Source organism: Pseudophryne corroboree, chromosome 5 (assembly GCF_028390025.1).
Source record: "Pseudophryne corroboree isolate aPseCor3 chromosome 5, aPseCor3.hap2, whole genome shotgun sequence".
Taxonomy (NCBI): Eukaryota; Metazoa; Chordata; class Amphibia; order Anura; family Myobatrachidae; genus Pseudophryne; species Pseudophryne corroboree.
The window spans coordinates 407271356-407295464 of NC_086448.1; the positions used below are offsets into that span (position 1 = coordinate 407271356).

General features: G+C 44.7%; 1 protein-coding gene and 1 pseudogene across 6 annotated transcripts in view; both read right to left on the reverse strand.

The window, feature by feature from the left end:
• MARCHF6 (membrane associated ring-CH-type finger 6) overlaps positions 1 to 24109 on the reverse strand; it is an 845067-nt gene that overhangs the window by 451073 nt on the left and 369885 nt on the right. For all 6 annotated transcript variants that reach the window (XM_063922758.1, XM_063922754.1, XM_063922757.1 and 3 more), the window contains 2 exons: positions 11496 to 11688; positions 1371 to 1432 (listed from right to left, as the gene is read on the reverse strand). In XM_063922758.1, the coding sequence (XP_063778828.1) occupies positions 1371 to 1432; positions 11496 to 11688 (255 nt within the window). The remainder of the gene's footprint in view (positions 1 to 1370; positions 1433 to 11495; positions 11689 to 24109) is intronic.
• On the reverse strand, positions 3649 to 3769 carry LOC134929842 (5S ribosomal RNA; annotated as a pseudogene).

Below are 24109 nucleotides of genomic sequence, written 5' to 3' on the forward strand. Positions count from 1 at the left end.
TCCCTGAAAATAAAAAACCTAACAAGTCTTTTCAGAGAAACTCTGTACAGCTCCTCAGAGTGCATCCAGTCGACCTGGGCACATTTCTAAAACTGAGGTCTGGAGGAGGGGCATAGAAGGAGGAGCCAGATCACACCCAATGAAAAGTCTTTAGAGTGCCCATGTCTCCTGCGGATCCCATCTATACCCCATGGTCTTGATGTCGTCCCCAACATCCTCTAGGACATATGAGAAATGTCAAACACAGTTCTCCTTCCCCAAGTACCTTCAGAGATACACAGAGCTTGCAGCCAGCACACACAGCGCCCCAATAGGCAGTTTTAACATAACTGCCTGGCGCTGACTGTATACAGCCTCCTCCCCCTTCTACCACCCCCTGGTACCGCACAGGATAACTGGAGTTGAGGAGGGTCAGCGCTCCCTGTCAGCATCTCAGTGGTGGATCTGCAGGGAGAAAATGGCGCTGGATTCCGATCTGAGAAGCTCCGCTCCCCTAACATTGCGCGTCATCCCGCACAACTTAAATCTTTATACTGGCCTGAGGTAGCGGCGCTAGCAGTGCAACCGAAGTCCCTGCTAGCTGAGTGACCAGTGATAAGGGTATCATCGCTGGCCCAGGGCGCCCCTCACAGCGCCGCATCTTTACCACTGAGCCTTCCAGAACGCAGTGTTAGTACTGCGCTCCACACCCTGATGCCGCCATTTATACCGGCTCCCCGCTTGTCAGGTCATCGGTGTTACACTCACCACCACAATCTTCTGTTAGGGGGTGGCGGCAAGCTGCAGGAGTGAGTGGTCGTCTCGAGGGCTAACGATCATCACCCTCAGGAATGCAGTGTCCTGTCAGCACAGATAGTGCCCATTAACCTCAGCGGGTTGGAAACTACTCCCCCCACCCCTAAGTCCCACAAGAAGGGAGGCTGTTGCCAGCCACCTCCATGTGCCTAACCTGTCTTAATAAAAAAATAAAACCAAAGAAGCTCTACGAGCTCCACTAGCTGTGACCGGCTCCACCGGGCACATTTCTTAAACAGAGTCTGGTAGGAGGGGCATAGGAGGAGGAGCCAGCCCACATTATCAAAGTCTTAAAGTGCCCATGGCTCCTGGTGGACCCATCTATACCCCTGGGACTAATATGGACCCCAGCATCCTCTAGGACGTAAGAGAGAGAGAAAAAAATAACCCCACACAATAGTACATACACTGCATAAACAAATTGCAAATACTGATTTGGTGAATAGCCCAAGAACAATAGTCTCCCAGCACTTTGGGACACAAAGCTTAATTTCAGAAGTGGGAATGATCACCAGAAGGGGCCATAGTTCAAATGAGCAGGGATTAAGTAAATGTATAAAACTTTGCATACTCACTCGTTCCCAAGTCAGTTCCTCTGCAGCTCTATCCCATTCTAACGCGTTCCAGTTCATATCATCTGCACACATAAAAAACTCATGTTCAAAGGTTACTTCACTTTAGTATTGAAAAAAAAAAAAAAACACAGAATTGTAGCCTACATTAATTCTGCCTACAAAATCATTTTAGTGTTTAGAAGAGATACTGGGCCAAATTCAATTAGCCGTAATTTACCGCGATTGGTTTTTTCGCCATCTCTGCTTTTTTCCCTGAGGAAAACTGAATGTTCACGAAATCATGCTTTTCGCAGGTATGTGTGCTCCCATGATTCACCCTATTAAATTGCAAATTTGCTACAACGGGATTACCATGAAAAATAAGTAAATCTGTCTGTGCCCCCCCAAAAAAACTAAACCAACATTGGATAAATGTATAAACATTTCTGGTACTTAAATTGGGTCAAATGTCTGTTAAATATTCTGGGGTTTTTGTTATAAAATATAATATATATATATATATATATATATATATATATATATATATATATATATATATATATATATATATATTGTGTAGTGGGAGTATGGCGCCACAGGTGTGTATGAGCAGATAAATTAATATAGTGCAATACTTGAGTTCAAGACACTCCTTACTATAATATGAGGTGTCAGCTAACCCCTAAATACTTGGCAGGGATAAGCTGCCTTTGAAGTTGAATGTGGAAAAAAAAAGGGGGTTAGGGGTGTCAGCGACTTACAGTGTCTGATCTATACGGATATAAATATGAAGAATATTACAGGATACGGCATAGAAAAAGATACCAAAATATTTATTTATACAATTTAAAACACAGAGATGGTATAAAAAATGGGGTATAAAACAACTTGATAATAACAAAATATATATATAAAAAATATATATATATTGAAAGTAATATATATTAAAAAAAAAATGGAATTTGTCTAGAACCCTGAATCACATAAAATCAATAAAAGTATTATACTGATAGAAAATTATTTAGGATAAGAGAATGATGCTTATCTTTAAAAATGGAGAGTCAGTAGAGGTACACCCAACGCGTTTCGTCCATCAGACTTCATCAAGGGGTAGGGGACTAATGAGCAACCACTCTTATTTATAGCAGCTATGATTAAGAATAAATGGCTATGACATCACTTCCTGTTAATACTAACATTCATTATTCCAACACAAAGTTGAATACAAATATAAGTGTGACATGGAGCAATTAATGAAGAGCCCAAATACTGTTTATCTTGTTAAAACGAGGTCTGTGCATGGATAAATGAAGACAATCGTCCGAGACGCATCCTGCGTCACTTCCGCCCCACTTCCTGTATCCGCAGTCCCCTGGTGCGCATGCGCACCACGCGGTACTTCCGGTAAGCGTCCTCGTGAGGGTATATCGTTTTGCCCTTCTTCCTGTCGGGCGAGTGCGTCACATCCTGACACGACAGGTCCCGGCATTCCTGTGGTGATCATAGGTTGGGGCGGGTTATAAAACGATGTGGCGGCCATCTTTGGGTTGATTTTAGTATGTTGTTAGTCCATGCGGTGGCCATTTTTGCGGAGCCTCTCAATCGCAGACAATTCTTTCTATTTAAAGTGCAGGAGCAGCTCACGAATAAATTAAAACAAAAGCAAATATTAGTGCTTATTATTATGATGAGCATTAATAGCAGTAAGATTTCTTTAGAAAGACTAGTGTTGAATGGATATGGTTAGAGCATATTAAGTACATAATGGACCCAGTGTTTCCCACAGAGAGGGACTATAATATTTATAGCCGACAATTATAAGGTGCTGAATTACTATATTTCCAATTTTTGGAGAGAATTTATATATTAATATGCAGACAGTATTATATTTAGTGAGTACTATTATACCCTTGAATTAAATAGACAAGGAAAATTGCAGACATGTTAGGTGATGCTAGGTGAATAGTGATATGGGAGCGTATCTATTTTTTATATATAATAGATTTTTAAAATAAATATATTTTTATAAAAAGGGATGACCAATAAATAGTTTGTGCACAAGTACTGGGATGATAGAGAGGGAAATAAAAAAGAAAGAGGGTAACAGTTAGTGACAGAGTGCTTACAGAGAATGAAGACATCAGTCGTATACTATCGATTAATGGTGTGTGTAAACATAATGTGCTTGTGTACGACGGATAGCTCAATATTAAAGGGAGAGATAATTACTGTTCACAGGGGGATTATCTGTGTGTCAATGTTTCCTCCAATAATACCGTTACGAGCCCGTCGATCTACCCTTATACAGTACCCAAATTTTCCCAAGTGGTTGCCCATTTGGTACTGGTTGGGCCCAACACTGCTTAGCTTCCAAGATCGGAAGGGATTGGGCGTGTGACCAGTGCGGTATGACTGTATTCCATGGCGAAATAACTTGTTCACACAGTAACAGGTTTTTTTATTAGGAATGATTGACATTCTAACTTACAACCATAATTGTGAAAGTGCAGAGTGCTAAAGCGTAACAATTAATATAATATACAAATCCATATATGCTTGATTGTAGATGCTTCTGTCAGAGAAAGGGTGCAATTTCGTATCCTTCATTAAAGCTCAGAGGGTGTATGGTTTTCAGTTGGAAGATCCAAAACCTCTCTCTTTGGGAGAGCTTCTTGGCCAGATCTCCACCCCTGTCACCGCTGGTCACGTGCTCGATGGCTTTGAAGGACAAATCTTCTGGATTGGAATTATGTTCTAGTTTAAAATGTCTATAAAGTAGATGAGTCTCCAGTTTATTTTTGATACTCCGCACATGCTCTTGTATCCTAATTTTGAGAGTTCTTTTTGTCTTGCCCACATATTTCTTGTAGCACGTACATTCTATTAAGTAAATTACTGATGTGATGTTGCAGTTCATGAATGTTTTGATTTTGAACTCCTGGGTACCGTCCGTATTACTGAAGGTTTTCCTGTTAGGATTAAGGTACTTGCCGATGTTGCAATGTCCACATTTATAGGATCCAATGCATTTGGGTAAGGTATGCTGGTTGTCTTCAGGTGGTAATTCCCGTAGCATGCTGGGTGCAAGGATGTCCTTTAAATTCCTTGATTTCCGAAACACAAGTTCTGGTTGGGTCGGGAGGTTCTCTTTTATTTTGATTATGTGATTGTCATTTATTATTTTTAAAGACACCCCTGAGGAAGTCTGTTTAGACGAAACGCGTTGAATGATTGTCTTAAACATAGTGGCTGGACAGGCTGCCTAGGAGCTCCTCCCCATTAAGATAATTCCCACGACTGTTAAGACTAATGCAAGATACATTTAACAACATTTTTAATACATTTATGGAGATTTCTGACCAACGAGTGACGCTGTTGTTTGGGTGATTTTTGGTGAGAGGGTTTTTTTTCAGATATATACATCTCTCCGTGGGTAACCCAAAATTGAAGGAACACTCCAGAGATATTGTAAAGAGACATTTATTCAAGCGCTCTCCAGACTACCATCATTATTGTTTAACCACCGGTTCTCAACTGGCAAGAGGACTTGTTTTTGGAGATTTGCGGCCGGATCCTCTAAGGACTACTGTGTCTAAGGCGGTTTATAATAGCGCAATTTGGTTACACTCATTCTATATATTATATATATATATATATATATATATATTTTTTTTTTTTTTTAAATAATTAAAAAATGTTCATTTGGCTAAAACCTCTGCGCCTTCAGTGCTGTGATACTGAATAATCTTTCAGTGTGATTCTTTACAAATAAATGTGCGTACCAGATTAATGATAAAATGGTGCCTGTAATGGTGTCTTTGCACAACCTCCTTCTCTCGTCCTTCACTCAATATGCAGATGCCCTAGTCCAGAGACAACGTGATCACGTGGACAGAGAGAGGTTTGTATCAAAAATAGTACTCTGATTATCTTAAAGTGATCAATAGTGCATGTGCAAATTTGCGATAAAAAGTGCTTTGAAAAAAGTGCTTTGTGCAGTTTTGTTTAAAAGCCACTATAAAAATCTGTGATAAAAAAAGATTAATAATAATAATAATAATCTTAGTTAATTAATAATATAGTGGCTTTTAAACAAAACTGCACAAAACACTTTTTTTTTTCAAAGGACTTTTTATCGCAAATTTATCGCAATCCTGCCATAGAATACAAATGCTGGATAGCTAACCTGATCCAGCGAGAGATCGTCTGCTTAGAAGCAGGACACCCCATTTTCTTGGGATCATACAGGACAAACAGCGGGTCCGATTTTCTGTGGCGATCAGTCCTCCTCACATAGATTTTTAGAGCCCTTACAATATCTAAGGACTTTGATTAAATTTAGGAGTAAGTCGCAAATGGCACAATAGGTTGGTTGATTTGAAATGCCGACACAACCTTTGGAAGAAACTGCTGACATGTCCGAAGTTCAGCTCTATCTTTAGGGAAGATCAAGTATGGGCTTCTACATGACAAAGCCCCCAACTACAACACACGTCTAGCAGAAGCTAAGGCCAACAAAGTGACAGCCTTTCACGTGACAAACTCGACCTCAAACTCCTGTAAAGTTTCACACCAGTCCGACTGGAGGAACTGCAACACCATGTTAAGATCCCAGGGCGCCGTAGGCGGTACAAAGAGAGGTTGGATGCACAGAACTCCCATCAAAAAAGTCTGATGTTCAGGGAGGGCAACCAACTGTTTCTTGAAGAAAATAGATAGGGCCGAAATTTGGACTTTTATGGATTCCAACCTCAGGCCCATATCCACACCTGCTTGTAAGAAGAGGAGAAAACGTCCCAGTTGAAACACCACTGTAGGAAACTTTTTGGACTCACACCAAGATACATATTTTTTCTAAATACGATGGTAATGTTTAGACGTTACTCCTTTCCTAGCTGGATCAGGGCAGGAATAACCTTGTTCGGAATGCCCTTCCGAGCTAGTATCTGGCGTTTTAACCTCCATACCGTCAAACACAGCCTCGGTAAGTCTTGATAGGCGAACAGCCCCTGCTGCAGCAGGTCCTCCCGAAGAGGAAGAGAAATCCGCGTACCAAGACCTTCTTGGCCAGTCTGGAGCAATGAGGATAGCTTGAGCTACTTATGAGTTTTAGCACTCTTGGAATGAGTGGGAGTGGTGGAAACATGTACACCGACTAAAAAACCCACGGAGTCACTAGGGCGTCCACTGCCACTGCTTGCAGGTCCCTCGACCTGGAACAATATCGCCGAAGCTTCTTGCTGAGACGAGAGGCCATCATGTTGATTTGAGGTACACCAAAGATATGTTACCTCCTTGAACACCTCTGGATGGAGAACCCACTCCCCTGGATGGAGATCGTGTCTGCTGAGGAAGTCCGCTTCCCAGTGGTCTACTCCCGGAATGAAGATTGCCAACAGCACCAACGCGTGTTTTTCTGCCCAGAGGAGGATTCTTGTTACCTCTGACATTGCAGTTCTGCCCTGTCGGTTAATGTAGGCCACTGTTGTTACATTGTCCGACTGCACTTGAATGGCCCAATTTCTTAGAAGATGGAGGTACGCATCCTTGATATCCAGGCATACCAGGAATTCCCCCTCTTCCAGGCTTGATATCACCGCCCTTGAACTTGAACTCCTTCAGAAAGGGATTTAGCGATTTTAGGTTGAGAATGGGCCTGACCAAACCATCCGGTTTCGGTACCACAAAAAGGTTCGAATAGTAACCTTTGTTTCGCATATGAGGAGGGACCAGTACCATAACCCATGCCTCCACCAACTTCTGGATGGCAGCCTGCAGGACAGCCCTGTCTGCCAGCAAAGCTGGCAAGCCTGATTTGAAGAACCAGTGAGGAGGGAGATCTTAAAATTCCAGCCTACGCCCCTGGGGACATGATAGCTTGCACCCAGGGATCCAGGCCGGACGACACCAAGACGTGACAGAAATGCCCGAGTCTCACTCCCACCGGCCCCACCTCCGGGGCGTTTAGTCCACAGTCATGCGGAGGACTTCAGCGTACCCGAAGCAGGTTTCTGTTCCTGGGAACCCGCAGCAGCAGGTTTCTTGGATTTGGGCCGACCTCCCCTATAGAAGGTGTTGGACGGTATGGCCTTACGTGGCTTGGCAGCCCGAAAGGGCTGTGATGCAGGTGAAGAAAAGGGTTTCTTCGTAGCAGCTGCAGCTGAGGGAAGAAAAGGTGACTTACCCGCTGTAGCCGTGGAGATCCACGCATCTAACGCTTCCCCAAAGAGAGCCTGACCTGTGTAGGGTAGGGTCTCCATACTTCTCCTGGATTCCGCGTCGGCAGACCACTGTCGCAGCAACAGTCCTCGACGAGTTGAGACAGATATGGAGGAAATTCCTGCAGCCATGGAACCCAGGTCTTCCATGGATTCTACCAGAAATCCTGCCGAATCCAGAATGTTACGCAAAAAAAAAATTCAACATCAGATTGATCCATAGTATCCAAATCTTCAAGTAACGTGCCTGACCACTTTACTATAGTTTTGGCAATCCAAGCACTGGCAATAGTGGGACGTAGTATAGCCCCTGAAGCCGTGTACATGGACTTATTATCAATTTTACGATTAGCTGGCTCTTTATAAGGCGGTTGATCCTGGAACAGGTAAAACCACCTTTTTTGAGAGTCTGGATACAGATGCATCAACAATGAGCGGGTTTTCACATTTTTTCCTATTCTCCACAGGGAAAGGAAATGCCACCAGAACCCTTTTAGGTATCTGGAATTTTTTCTCAGGGTTTTCCCAAGCTTTTTCAAAAATAGCATTTAATTCTTTTGACGCAGGGAAGCTTGGTGAGGTTTTCTTATTTTCAGTGAAGTAAGCCTCCTCAACCTGCACAGGTGTTGTATCAGTAATATTCAACACATCCCTAATGGCCTCTACCGTCAACTGCACCCCATTTGCAAGAGATGCTGCCCCCCTCAACACATCCCCATCACAGTTCTCAGTGTCAGAATCGGTATCCGTGTTATCTTGCATAATCTGTACAAGAGCACGTTTTTGGGAATATACAGCGGGGGGGCCTGAGGTAACAGAACTGCCATAGAGTTCTGTAAGGCCTGAGTTGCTGACTCATTCTGTGCAACTCTAGTAGAAATCTGAGAAATCATAGATTTGATAAACGATAACCACTCAGGCTCCCTTGCTGGTATCTGTGCTAAAACATTGCAATCCTGATTATATGGAATGCGATCATCCTGAGAGGACATACCCTCTGCAGCATATGACACAGAGTGCCTGGACATAGCTTAATGGAGACCACAGACACTCTACACACACCCAGGGGGGGACAGAGTTTCAACCACAAGAATGGCAAGAGACACACAGAGATAGGAGCCAACCCACACACAGCGCTTTTTAGGTAAAGGGAGACCCCCAACCAGCGCTGACTGTGCACCTTAATAGGTTACACAGCCTGTATACAGCCTCCGCCCACCCCCCCTTCTCCAACCCCCTGGTACCGTGAGAGATAGCTGGAGTTGTTCTGGAGGTACTTGCTCTTCACCGACAGCGTTTTGCTGGCAGGAAAATTGAGCTGAACGCTGCTGGGTCCGCTCTGAGAAGCTCCGCCCCCAAAATGGTGCTGTCTTTCGGCTCTTCATAGGATTATACTGGCCTGAGGAATTATGCTGGCAGAGATCCCGGGACCCAGGCAGGCTGTGTGACCAGTATAGGGTGTAGACGCTGGCTCAGGGCACCCCTCACGGCGCCGCACTATGTACCGCTGAGCCCCGGAGCACAGTTAGTACTGCGCTCCACACCCTGTTGCCGCCATCTCCACACCGGCCCCCCGCTTGCTAGGGGGGGGGGGGGGGGGCGCTGACTCACTCGCCACCAATCTTCTGGCTCTGTAAGGGGGTGGCGGCATGTTGCCGGGGTGAGCGATCCCCTGTGGCGGGGAACGTTCAATCCGATCAGGACCTCAAGGTCCTGTCAGCGGAGATAGTGGCTCAGACCCCGAAGGGCAGACACTACTCCCCCCCCCCCCCTTAGTCCCACGAAGCAGCCTCCCTGTAAATTAATAAACCCTAAAAAAACACTTTTTCTAAAGAAGCACTGTAGAGCTCCCCTAGCTGTGACCGGCTCCTCTGGGCACATTTTCTAAACTGAGTCTGGTTGGAGGGGCATAGAGGGAGGAGCCAGCCCACACTCTCAAACTCTTAAAGTGCCAATGGCTCCTGGTGGACCTGGTGTACTCACCTGCTTGAACGCCAGGGATGTGCTAGTAGCTGCATGCTGGATAAGCGTTCGAGCATGTGAGTACACTTGTGGTTCTTGCTGAATATTTGACCCTTTGGTATATTCATCTGTGTTTACTAATGACTGAGTGTTTAGTAACATTGTGTATTTGATTTATAAAACTTGTGCTTAAGCAATTTGGCACTAACGGATGGAGATGTAGCTGCATCATATGTCAGACTAAGAGAAAATGAGGTATGAGTCAGCCTGGTTGTTAGAGGTCTACGAGTGTCTTGATTAGACCATTTTGCTTGCTCACTCATATTTGTACTTTTGAATTTACAGTGATATGTATTATTGGAGTCCTTATTTCACCCTATCTGAAATTGACAATAGCCTAATAGTGTGCTACAGGTATTCATATCTCTTTAACTGGATGGGTTTCATGTATGTTTTGACCCATGTTGGTTTTATGCATCCTCTTAGTGAGTCGGTGGTGGTATATAGCAGACAACTGGTTTGTCTTACATCGCTGAGTAATATTTCTTGTTCGTTAAGGGGCCTGGGAGGCAGTAGTTATGAATGTATGTGTTGTCTTGTGTCCAATATTGTGTATACTGATATGCATATACTGATTGTGCATTTTCGTTTTGGCTATTGTTATATTTTTAGATTTAACGTAAAGCCTTTCTTGAAAAAGGTTCGTGAGCGAACTGAAACGTCGACTATGAAGGCATTCTGTGAATAGATGAAACATTTTGAACCAAGACATCAAGTGATCTTTTGTTTGCTAGAGTGTACCCTCCACTATGTGGTAGATGGCGTTTAAAAGTGGACCTACAACTAGGCCACTGGGAGCACCCGGCGAATTGAACCTATATTGATGCGAGAGAAGGATATATGTGTGTGTGTGTGTGTGTGTGTGTGTATATATGTGTGTGTGTATATATATATATATATATATATATATATATATATATATATATCTCTTATACGGAAGGTGCGGCACTCCAATGATTTGCACTCACAAAACTGATAGAATACAACGTTTCAATGCCCTTTATTCTTGTGGCATTTTCGTAATGTTTTACCGGACGAAAATGCCACAAGAATAAAGGGCAATGAAACGTTGTATTCTATCAGTATTGTGAGTGCAAATCATTGGAGTGCCGCACCATCCGTATAAGCTATCTTCTTGTGAGGGCACCCAGTGTGATATCTACATAAGTAGCTGTGCCGGACCCTTGCCGACTGTTATATATAATATATTATATATATATATATATATATATATATATATTATATATATGTATGTATATATATATATATATATATATATATATATATATATATATATATATATTTATTTATTTTTTAATTATTATTAATATTTTTTTTGGGGGGGGGAGGGGGATTTTAGGAGAATTTTTGAAAGTGTAAAACAGACCGATTACTCTCAACTGGTAGTCTAAAAAAGTCTTGTCCCTTTCACAAAGCACCATAATATACCAGTATCATACATTGTTCTTAGATTTACATCATTTCATATTTTTTCTCCCCTCAAAAATGTAATGTCATGTCAATGTGGTCAATTAAAAATAATTAAAAAAGTACTAGGGTGTCCCAGGGGTTCAGGACCAAATGCAGACTTTTTTTTTTTTTTAACTTTATATAGGAATTTTCTCCAAGTTTCTCACCTGCTCAAAGTTGGTGAATTGAAATTTGCAGAAAAATTACCGCTAATTAATTTTTGCTTACAACTGAATATGTGATTTTGCAAAACTACAGAGATTGCAGGTAAATGCTTGGTTGTTACCACAAAAACACCATTTGAATTCAGCCCACTGTAGGTTAAAAAACGTTTGTGTTAAAACACGAGATTACAGATTGACTAATGATATTACATGTAGGATGTATTTATTAACAGTCATTTATGCTGCATCAGCATATTCCGTAATACAAATACCTTGTGCCCCATTGTTTGGATCAGCTGCATCTTCAATAGCTGCATCCTCTTCATCATCATTATCTTCCTCCTCCTCATCTGCTTGATCCTCTGGCATCTCAGGATTTTCACCTACAACCACATTATCTACCGGAGGGTTGGCCAGCTGTTCAAAAACAACATTTTCTGCACCTGCATTTCCAGCCCCTTGTACCTGTAAATATCAGAGGAACAGTCTCAAGCTATACGAAAACATTGCAAATGCATCAATAAGAACACTCATTTATACAAATGTTATGTGGTGGATACAGTGAGGAACAACATAAAATGGCTATGTTAAAAGGGTTTAATTTTTTAGAGAAAGCAAAGCACCTGTATAAAAGGTGCACAGTTAGGAAGACAAAATACAACTTTTAAATTATTTAAAACAATTGTGATTCATAAAACACAGAACATTTAAACTGGCAACGAAATCTAGTTAACCACTTGCATGACACTACCGTAGGTAACGTGACCACAGCCAGGTGTCCGTCACCTGGCCTGGTCACACCACAAACTGCCTGCAAGCCCCAGTGTGCTACCATTCTGTATGCTTGAATTCTGTTTTGCACAAGTGCAGAATGGACCTTCCTTCTGCTGCAGCAGCCCTCCTAGAAGTGATGTCATGGTCTATGAAAGAATACATCACTTCCAAAAACGTGCGGCAGCTAAATGTGCTGGAGGGTTCTGCTGGGGATCTGTTACCACCAGGGGTGTGGGGGTTGACATTTCAGGGGATCTTTGTGATGGTAGGTGGAAAGTAAAAACTTACAAAGGGGGGGGGGGGGCTGTGGACACTAGGTGTGGGGTGGAGTGCAAACACCCACTATTTTTTTATACATATTTTACATAATAGGATTTTAATACCTACCGGTAAATCCTTTTCTCTAAGTCCGTAGAGGATGCTGGGGACTCCGTAAGGACCATGGGGTATAGACGGTTCCGCAGGAGCTTGGGCACACTATAAAGACTTAAACTGGGTGTGAATTGGCTCCTCCCTCTATGCCCCTCCGCCAGACCTCAGTTCGAAAACTGTGCCCAGGAGAGACGGACATTTCGAGTAAAGAATTTATAATTTAAACACACCGAGTGTTATACCAGCTCACACCACGAACATACCGCAAAACATGGCATTCAACAGAATACCAGCCCACGGTATGAAAACCATACAGCCATATGCTGAGAGAATATGTAACACAACCTGTGTGTCAACCCAACCAATAATAAGAAACCGCATGCCATGGCATGAACAACGTCAGCGATAGCCTGACAGAGAAGAAACACCACAAAGTGCAACCAAAATCAATAACTGCAGACACAGTACGCACTGGGACGGGCGCCCAGCATCCTCTACGGACTACGAGAAAAGGATTTACCGGTAGGTATTAAAATCCTATTTTCTCGTACGTCCTAGAGGATGCTGGGGACTCTGTAAGGACCATGGGGTTTATACCAAAGCTCCAGACTGGGCAGGAGAGTGCGGACGACTCTGCAGCACCGATTGAGCAAACATGAGGTCCCCATCAGCCAGGGTCTCAAACTTGTAGAGCTTAGCAAAAGTATTTGAAACCCAACCAAGTAGCCGCTCGGCAAAGTTAACCCACCGAGACACCTCGGGCATCCGCCCAAGAAGAGCCCATCTTCCTAGTAGAATGGGTCTCTCCCGACTTTGGTAACAGCAATCCAGCCATAGAACTAGCACGCCGAATCGTATCACAGATACAGCGTGTAACAGACTGCAGAGACGCAGGCGCCCCAAGCACGCTGGGAGCATACCAGACAAACAGAGCCTCTGTTTCCCCAATCTGAGCCCAATTGGCGACATAAATCTTCAAAGCCCTGACTACATCGAGACTTTGAATCAGCCAATGCTGAAGTTACCACAGGCATCAAAATAGGCAGGTTTTTGATAAACACAGAAAACCCCTTTCGGCAGAACTACTATCCGAGTTCTCAATTCTATCCACTTGGAAGATCAAACAGGGGCTTTTGTGAGACAAAGCCGCTACTTCCGACAACCGCCTTGCGGTCACCCAAAGGCAATAGCATGACCACTCTCCAAGAGAGAAATTTTAACACAACCTTAATAAAGGTTCCAATCAGTGTGACACAAGAAACGCAACACCACCAGGATCCCACTGTGCCAATGGGGGCACAAATGGAGGTTGAATGTGCAGTACTCCTTTCACGAAAGTCTGAACTTCCGGAAAGGTGGGGAATTTTTTTTTTTTTTTAAAGAAAATTTATAAGGCCAAAACTGCCCTGAAACGGAGCCTAACTTTAGGCCTGCATCCCCACCTGCTTGCAAAGAATGGAGAAGAACGACTCAGCTGAAAGTCTTCCGTAGGAGCCTTCTTGGATTCACACCAAGACACATATTTACGCCAAATACGGTGGTAAGGCTTTGACGTTACTTCTTTTCTAGCTTGAAGAAGTGTGGAAATGACCTCACTAGGAATACCCTTTCGGACTAGGATATGGCGTTAAACCGCCACGCTGTCAAACGCAGCTTGATACACGCCCGGATCTTGCTGTAACAGTTCCTCACGTAGAGGAACAGGCCAGGGATCTTCTATGAATAAATCTTGAAGAAGTGGATACCAAGCCCTCCTTGGCTAGACCAGAACAATGAGGATCGCTGGAACCTCTGTTATTCTTACGTTTATTACCTTCAGAAGAGTGAAAGGGGACACATAAACCGACTGAAAAAACACCCAAGGTGTCACAAGGGCGTCCACTTCTATAGCTTGAGTGCCCCTTGACCTGGAACAATATCCCTGAGGTCTCTCGTTGAGACGAGACGCCAACATGCCCAATTGAGGCACTCCTCAAAGACTTGTCACTTCTGTGAAACTTCGATGACGACTGTATTTCTCCCGGATGGAGATTGCATCTGTAGAGGAAATCTATTTCTCTGTCGTGTACGTCCTGAACGAAGACCGCTAATATAACGTTTACCAGTCTTTCCACCCAGCGGAAAACTATTCAGCTTCTGCCATTGCCGCTTTGCTCCTTGTTCCGCCCTAGCGGCTTACTTATGCTACTGCTGTCAAGTCGTCCGACAGAATTAACACGGGCAGATCACGGAGAATATGTTCGTTGAAAATAGCTCTTAATTCAAGAAAGCTTATTGTAGACCAGCTTCGCAGCTTGACCTTTTCCTCTGGAAATACTTTCCATGCAAGGACTGCTCACCAGCCTCAGAGATCTGCATACATGGACACCAGGATCTAATCCTGGATCCCGAACCTTCGTCCCTCTAGGTGGTGAGAACTGAGCAGACACCACAGAAGCGATAACCTGGCCATTAGGATTATATTCCAGTGCATGTGCCGGTGAGACCAGGACCACATTTCCAACTGGTCCCATGAAAACCACTCTGGCATTTGACCTGCTCACCCAACTTCTTAATTAACGGAACATATTGATGGATTGTCACTGCAAATCTGATCCGACTCTGGATCCTCAGACCTCTTTCCACAGGAAAACACAGAACTTCAACCTTTCATTATCTACTCTGATACCCATGTCCGACATCTGCGTCGTTGGGAACAACAGCCCTTCCCTGTGTTGAAGAGCAGTCAGAAAGAAACAACGATTTGCACCACTTGTTTCTTGACCTCGCCTCAATCAGGAGAACGTATCAGTACAGAATAACAATGGCTCTTACTATTGAAAGAAAACCATCATACTACCATCACTCCGGTGAATTTTTTTTTATAACCGGAACAGGAGGACAAGGCCCTGTACCTGACGCACCTCTGGTATGGCGTCGCGTACTACCTCCCCTTCCAGAGGGGAAACGGCAATATCCATTAGAAAATCAGTGAGGGGAAATATCTAACTCCAGAATGTCCCCCTTTGGATTCTATAAGTAACTTACCGGTCCTAGTCTATTCCCGGACTAACTGAAAGTAGTAACGGAGTCCTCACCGGAGTGGGGTCCAGCCATATAGACTCCGCGACATGTGCTGTATGTGGTAGAAACAGAAACGACATCCTATTCTGCGAACCTAACAAGGCTGCAGAACTCTTACCTTTTCACCTTCCACATGCTACACATAAAAGGAAAAAAGAACTGTATCGAACCGGTTAAAACGACTGCATCCCAAAAAAGAATGAGTCACCAACCGTTGTGAGAGAATCTAACTTCCGAATTTAGACTTACCAGCAGTATCCACTGAGATTGACTGAACTGAGGCATCCCCCCAAACAGCGGTACACCTTCCCAGGGAAAAACTCCAGTAACTCTCGGAGTCAGCCTCAGCATTCCCCCGGCCACACTTCCTGTATACGTACGGCAGCCTGCCGCAATGTTATAGAGAAGAACCAACATAAGGAATCTCCCCTCTCTTTAGGGTAAATCTATCTGATGTCTTACCGAATACAAACACTCCCTCATGTGCATGTAATGCAAATAAGCCCACAGCATAGAAATATAATATCACTTAGCTTTCCTGTACACGATCCTTTGAGACAGGGCCCCGTGTCGACCAGGAGTTGACTTTCATAGTATTCTATTCGTGGCGGGAAAAGAATAAACCTTCGGACTCCTTGAGAGGGTGTGAGTCACGGCCGACCTAGAGCTTTATCAACAGAGTGACCAGCACTTGAGAAGGAATACTATTACTTCAGTATTCATTATAAATCATAATATGAATATACATATTGTAATACACATATACACAAATATCCTATATTATAAAATATATATATATATATATATATATATATATATATATATAAAATACATATAAGCGGATTGTCCGGAGCCTTCTTGTCCCTAGTGACATTAATGTGTTCTGAACGTGTATGACCATGTACTGAAATGCCCGTTGTGGATCTACCAGGAAACATTATAGTCGACAGAAAACCCTAGTATTCGTCGACAGCAGGGATTAGTAACCAGGCAAAATTAAATTATTGCGACCCCGAGGGGTCCAAAGGAAGTATACCTATACAAATCCAATATCACTCCCCCACAAAAACTACCATGTCTATGCTCAAGCTACAGGCCCAAGGAACCTTACAATACATATACCTATAAATGTATATATACAGGTATAAGTCAGTTACAGCATGTCCATTTACACCCGGTGATAACAGTTGGTGCCGACAGGGTCACCCACATACTACTGTGCCTCCCATATAGTATTTACTTTTTACAAACACACCACTACCGACCTGTTGACTACTGTATCAAGTACCCAAATGCGTCGGCAATGCTGACGGTGAACCCCATAGGTGTTTATGACAGAACACTCATGCCTGTCGACACAAGTGAACTAAAGTGGGTATATCTGACAGGGAGCACACAGAAAATACACACAAGAATGATTACATGCTCATCTCCAAATCAACTAGTGTTATATATGTCCAACATAACACTAAAAGACTGTGCCCCCCCGTTTGTGCTTTACACATTTTTTGGCAGGGACATTGAGAAAATGGCGCTGATACCCCCATCGGCGCGCTTCAGCCCGGTTATAGTATATATGCAGGCCGGGGACCGTATAAAGTGTATACACACTATATACCTCCTGAAATCCTATACATATTGCTGTTCAGGGTGCCCCGTCCTGCACCCAAGTAAAACCGTTGGTGTGTGGGAGCACCGGCGCGCAGCGCGACCGCTGCTATGAACTGGCGGGGGTATCGTACGCGGTGCCCGGGGCCCGTAGTATGCTCTTTTGCCAGTTAAACCAGACCTCAGTAACTGCTGCCCAGGGCGCTTGCCCCCAGCGCCTTGCACGCTGTGAGTGCCGTTGGTGTGTGGGAGCACGGAGCGCAGCGCAACCGCTGCGCTTACCTCCGTTACTGAAGTTTTCTGCCGTCTGACGTCTTCTGTACTTCTCATACTCACCCGGCTTCTTTCTTCTGGCTTCTGTGAGGGGGGTGACGGTGCGGCTCCGGGAACAAGCAACTAGGCGCACCAAGTGATCGAACCCCCTAGAGCTAATGGTGTCCAGTAGCCTAAGAAGCAGAGCCCTTGAACTAAGAAGTAGTAGGTCTGCTTCTCTCCCCTCAGTCCCACGATGCAGGGAGCCTGTAGCCAGCAGGTCTCCCTGAAAATAAAAAACCTAACAAAGTATTTTCAGAGAAACTCAGTAGAGCTCCCCTAGTGAGTGTCCACTCACTCCTGGGCACAAAGTCTAACTGGGGTCTGGGGGAGGGGCATAGAGGGAGGAGCCAGTTCACACCCAGTTTAAGGGGTATATGCAATTGCGGTCGAATTCCCGAAATTGTCAAATTTCGGGAATTTTTCGCCAAAAAAAAAATAGTCAATGCAATTCAGTGCTTTCCGTCAAAAAAACGTACTTTCAAAATTTGACTTTTTGAAATTCGACTTTTGTCAAATTCGACTTTTCTGCAATGATACAAGTGCTGCAATTCGACCAAAGTGTATTCAATTCAAGTTTGGAAATTAGACAACAGTGCTTTTAGACAGTAAATTCGTCATTTTCAATCCGCCACACTTTGGAGGGTGAAACCAATAAAAAAAATTTAAAACATGTTTTTTTTGGTGTTTTTTTTTTTGGTAATAGCATATCTATTTATATTAGAAGGGATTAGGTACTTGGTTTGTCTTTTTTGGAGGCACAAGTATTATTTATATATTTAATTTTTTTTTTTATTATTTTTTTTTTTTTATAGCTGGAACGGTAAAATCAAGGAAAAAAATGGCGTGGGGTCCCCCCTCCAAAGCATAACCAGCCTCGGGCTCTTCGAGCTGGTCCTGGTTCTAAAAATGCGGGGGAAAAATTGACAGGGGATCCCCCGTATTTTTAAAACCAGCACCGGGCTCTGCGCCTGGTGCAAAGAATACGGGAGACAAAAAGAGTAGGGGTCCTCCATATTTTTTACACCAGCATCGGGCTCCACTAGCTGGACAGATAATGCCACAGCCGGGGGTCACTTTTATACAGCGCCCTGCGGCCGTGGCATTAAATATCCAACTAGTCACCCCTGGCCGGGGTACCCTGGGGGAGTGGGGACCCCTTCAATCAAGGGGTCCCCCCCCCAGCCACCCAAGGGCCAGGGGTGAAGCCCGAGGCTGTCCCCCCCATCCAAGGGCTGCGGATGGGAGGCTGATAGCCTTGAGGAAAATGTCAGAATATTGTTTTCTCCAGTAGTACTACAAGTCCCAGCAAGCCTCCCCCGCAAGCTGGTACTTGGAGAACCACAAGTACCAGCATGCGGGAGAAAAACGGGCCCGCTGGTACCTGTAGTACTACTGGGAAAAAAATACCCAAATAAAAACAGGACACACACACCGTGACAAGTACAACTTTATTACATACTGCCGACACACACATACTTACCTATGTTGACACGCCGACTGCCAGTCTCCGACGATCCGAGGGTACCTGTGAAAAAATTATACTCACCTTCCAGCGTCCAGAGATAAATCCACGTCCAGAGTATAATCCAGGTACTTGGCAAAATAACAAAACGCAAAAACCCGTGCCAGCGGACTGAAAGGGGTCCCATGTTGACACATGAGACCCCTTTCCCCGAATGCAGAGACCTCTCCGTGACAGCTGTCACTGAAAGGTCTCTTCAGCCAATCAGCGAGTGCAACGTCCTTGCACTCTGCTGATTGGCTCTGCGCGTCTGAGCTCAGACAGCGCATCGCAAAGCCTCTCCATTATATTCAATGGTGGGAACTTTGCGGCTAGCGGTGGGGTCACCCGCCGGTCAGCGGCTGACCGCGGGTAACCCCCCCGCTGATGGCAAAGTTCCCACCATTGCAAGTAATGGAGAGAGCTGTGCGATGCGCTGTCACAGCACAGACAGCGCACAGCCAATCAGGTGAGCGCCACGTAGTAGCGCTTCCTGATTCGCTGAAGGGACCTCAATGACAGGAGTCACGTGGGGTCCCGGCACATTCGGGGAAAGGGGTCTCATGTGTCAATATGGGACCCCTTTCAGTCCGGCATGGTCGGGTATGCGGTTTGTTTTTTTAACAAGTACGTGGATTATACTCTGGACGTGGATTTATCTCTGGACGCTGGAAGGTGAGTATAATTTTTTCACAGGTACCCTCGGATCGTCGGAGACTGTGGCAGTCGGCGTGTCAACATAGGTAAGTATGTGTGTGTCGGCAGTATGTAATAAAGTTGTACTTGTCACGGTGTGTGTGTCCTGTTTTTATTTGGGTATTTTTTTCCCAGTAGTACTACAGGTACCAGCGGGCCCGTTTTTCTCCCGCATGCTGGTACTTGTGGTTCTCCAAGTACCAGCTTGCGGGGGAGGCTTGCTGGGACTTGTAGTACTACTGGAAAGAACAATATTCTGACATTTTTCACAAGGCTATCAGCCTCCCATCCGCAGCCCTTGGATGGGGGGGGGGGGGGAGAGACAGCCTCGGGCTTCACCCCTGGCCCTTGGGTGGCTGGGGGGGGACCCCTTGATTGAATGGGTCCCCACTCCCCCAGGGTACCCCGGCCAGGGGTGACTAGTTGGATATTTAATGCCACGGCCGCAGGGCGCTGTATAAAAGTGACCCCCGGCTGTGGCATTATCTGTCCAGCTAGTGGAGCCCGATGCTGGTGTAAAAAATACGGGGGACCCCTACTCTTTTTGTCCCCCGTATTTTTTGCGCCAGCACCAGGCACAGAGCCCGGTGCTGGTTTTAAAAATACGGGGGATCCCCTGTCAATTTTTTCCCCGCATTTTTAGAACCAGGACCAGCTCGAAGAGCCCGAGGCTGGTTATGCTTTGGAGGGGGGACCCCACGCCATTTTTTCCCGGGTTTTTCCCGTTTTTTCAATTCGCGGCAAAACCCGGCAAATCGGCCGTTTTTCGCCAGCGGCAATGTCGAATCCGTTTTTCATTGAATATGGTGAATTCCGGCAGCCACCTGCCGGAATTCACCTGTCGAATTGTGTCGAATTAAAAAAACGGCGATAATTTGCCGCGATTCGCCCGCAATTGCATATACCCCTAAGTCTTTATAGTGTGCCCAAGCTCCTGCGGATCAGTCTATACCCCATGGTCCATACGGAGTCCCCAGCAGCCTCTAGGACGTATTAGAAATATCTTTAAAAGTACATTTTAAACTTTATATTACATTTTAAATAAATACTAAGCAGTTGTGTGGAAAATGTGTGTGGACATAAAAATTGTTCAACCGCCAACTTACTAAGATATACAGAATTTGACAGCAGATAAGAGCCACTTGGACCATCTAGTCTGCCCTTAGATACAACATATATAGATATTGTAACACTGTAGGGGTGCAAGGCGCCTTTTCCTGGGGAATATGGCCGCATGCAGCAGCTGAGGAACAACACAAGTCCAGTTTCTGGTACAACTGACCCCGGCCAGTTTTATTGAAACAGAAAATAAAACAAACCCCAAAATAAAAATACCTTGCCTGTCCGGCACTAACTAAACACAGAGTTCTTCAGTACATACTGTATAGCTTACTTGCATCAGAAAACGTGTCTCTCACACACAGATCCTGCAGCCTTCCCAGGCAGTCTGCCTATACTAATCAGGTTAGAAGCACTATAACACTCTTACACAGCTGAAACCCTGATTAGCCCTCTGTGAGGCCAAAGACCCGAACTGGGCCCAATGTCTAGAACTCGCCTTATCTCTCTCTCAGAGCCTTTACCCAGCTTTTACAGCAAACTGAAAAGGTTCAGACAAAACAAAAAGCATTTTTCCTAGAAGTTAACATTTTCTAAAACATGTAAGACAAGAACCTGGGACAAATATACCTGCCCTCAAACACTATCCCAGTGTTCTTGTCACATATCCCCCTCCCCTGTTTCGACCTAGGGGCCGGAACACTTGTAGCCCCCAAACAGAAGATGCGAGACAATGCATCTGCGTTGGCCAATTGTGTTCCCGGTCTATGTTCAACAGTAAACTTAAAATCCTGCAACGCTAGAAACCATCTAGTTACCCGAGCATTCTTGCCTCTATTTACATACATCCATTTTAAAGGGGCATGATCCGTCACTAGTCTGAATTGTCTACCCAAGAGGTAATATCTCAAGGTATCTAGTGCCCACTTAATGGCCAAAGCCTCCTTTTCCACAATGGCATACCTTTTTTCATGCTCATTGAGTTTCCTACTCAAATAAATGATAGGGTGTTCGTCCCCATCTCTGGTTTGGGACAGCACAGCACCTATCCCTACCTCTGAGGCATCTGTCTGTACCACAAATTCTTTTGAAAAATCTGGTGTTATCAACACCGGTTGTGAACACAAAGCCACTTTTAACGCTTGGAACGCCTTTTCTGCATCAGGGTTCCATTTCACCACATTTGACTGCTTCCCTTTGGTAAGGTCTGACAACGGCACCGCTGTGGTCGCAAAATTGGGAATAAACCGTCTATAGTACCCAGTAATTCCCAAAAAAGCCCTTACCTGTTTTTTATTCACTGGACGAGGCCAGTTTTGAATAGCATCAACTTTATTCAATTGGGGCCTAATCAGACCTCTGCCTATGGTGAAGCCCAAGTATTTGACCTCCTCCCATTGCGAGGCAGCACTTCTTTGGGTTAGCAGTTAACCCTGCCTCTCTGATTGAGTCCAGTACTGCTTGTACTTTAACCAAATGGGACCCCCAGTCTTTACTGTGAATTACCACATCATCCAAATAGGCAGCTGCATATTTTCTATGGGGCCTCAAAATTTTATCCATCGCCTGTTGAAAGGTTGCTGGAGCCCCATGCAACCCAAAGGGTAACATCTTATACTGGTACAGTCCCTCCGGAACCGAAAAGGCTGTTTTTTCTTTGGCGCTATCAGATAAAGGTATTTGCCAGTAACCTTTGGTCAGGTCCAATGTGGTGAGAAACCTGGCTGTTCCCAGCCTTTCTACAAGCTCATCCACACGGGGCATGGGGTATGCGTCAAACTTGGACACCTCATTTAACTTACGAAAGTCATTACAGAAGCGTATGCTACCGTCGGGCTTCGGGATGAGCACTATGGGACTGGACCACTCACTGTTAGACTCCTCTATGACTCCAAGTTCTAACATGGTTTTAACTTCTTTAGAAATAGCTTCTCGCTGAGCTTCAGGAATCCTATATGGCTTTAAATGAACCCTGACCCCTGGTTCTGTGACAATGTCATGTTTTATTATGGTCGTTCGGCCAGGCAGCTCTGAAAATACCTCCCTATTTTGGATGAGAAATTCTTTAACCTGATTGTTCTGATCAGCTGATAATGTCTCTGACACCTTCACTGCGGGAAGCAACCGGGGTGAAGACACCGAAGGGCAAGGCTCCGCTGACAGAGACAACCTATCTTTCCAGGGTTTGATTAAGTTAACATGGTAGATCTGTTCGGGTTTTCTCTTTCCCGGCTGGTATACTTTGTAATTAACCTCATTCACTTTTTCCCTAATCTCAAATGGACCCTGCCATTTAGCTAGGAATTTGCTTTCCACAGTGGGTACTAAAACAAGAACTCTATCTCCAGGAGCAAATTCCCGTATCTTGGCACTCCGGTTATAGACCCTCTGTTGAGCACTTTGGGCCTGTTCCATGTGCTCTCTGACAACAGGTACCACGGCTGCAATCCTATCCTGCATTTGTGTTACATGCTCAATAACGCTTCTATAAGGAGTGGGCTGTCCTTCCCACGTCTCTTTGGCAATATCCAACAGCCCTCTGGGGTGTCTACCATACAACAAATCAAATGGAGAAAACCCCGTAGAGGACTGAGGAACTTCTCTGATGGCCATTAACAAGTAGGGCAACAAACAATCCCAGTTTTTCCCATCTCTCTCAACAACCTTTTTTAACATACTTTTTAATGTTTTATTAAACCTTTCCACCAACCCGTCAGTTTGGGGATGGTAGATGGACGTCCTGAGGTGAGTGACCTTAAATAACTTGCACAATTCTTTCATGATCCTTGACATAAATGGAGTACCTTGGTCAGTCAAAATTTCTTTTGGTATTCCCACTCTACTAAATACCTGCACCAGCTCCCTAGCTATCGCCTTGGTTGTGATAGTGCGTAAAGGGACAGCCTCAGGATATCGAGTGGCATAGTCCATAATTACCAGGATATACTGATGGCCCCGAGCAGACTTTAACAAGGGCCCCACGAGATCCATGGCTATTCTGTCAAACGGGACCTCTATAATAGGCATGGGAACTAGTGGGCTCCTGAAATGGGGTCTAGGGGCATGATACTGGCATTCAGGACAGGAAGAACAATATTCAGACACTTCTTTATAAACCCCTGGCCAAAAGAACCTTTGTAAAACTCTTTCAGTGGTTTTTTCTGCCCCTAAATGTCCTGCGGTAACGTGACTATGAGCTAAATCTAGTACCGTTCTCCGATAAGGCTGGGGAACTACCAACTGTTCCACCACATCCTCACCCCTTTTGACAATGTGGTACAAGAGCTCATTACAGATGGCCATGTGGGGATACGTAACCCTGTCACCTGGTACCACAGGTTCCCCATTAACAATCTCATTCTCTCTAGCCTTTATTAAGGTAGGATCCTTTAACTGTTCAGACGCAAACAGATCCTTCTTTACCTCCAGGTCAGGCACGCTTTCCGTTCTAACTACTATGTCTCTGTTCCCAGCAAGAGGGTCCTCACTGGACTCCCC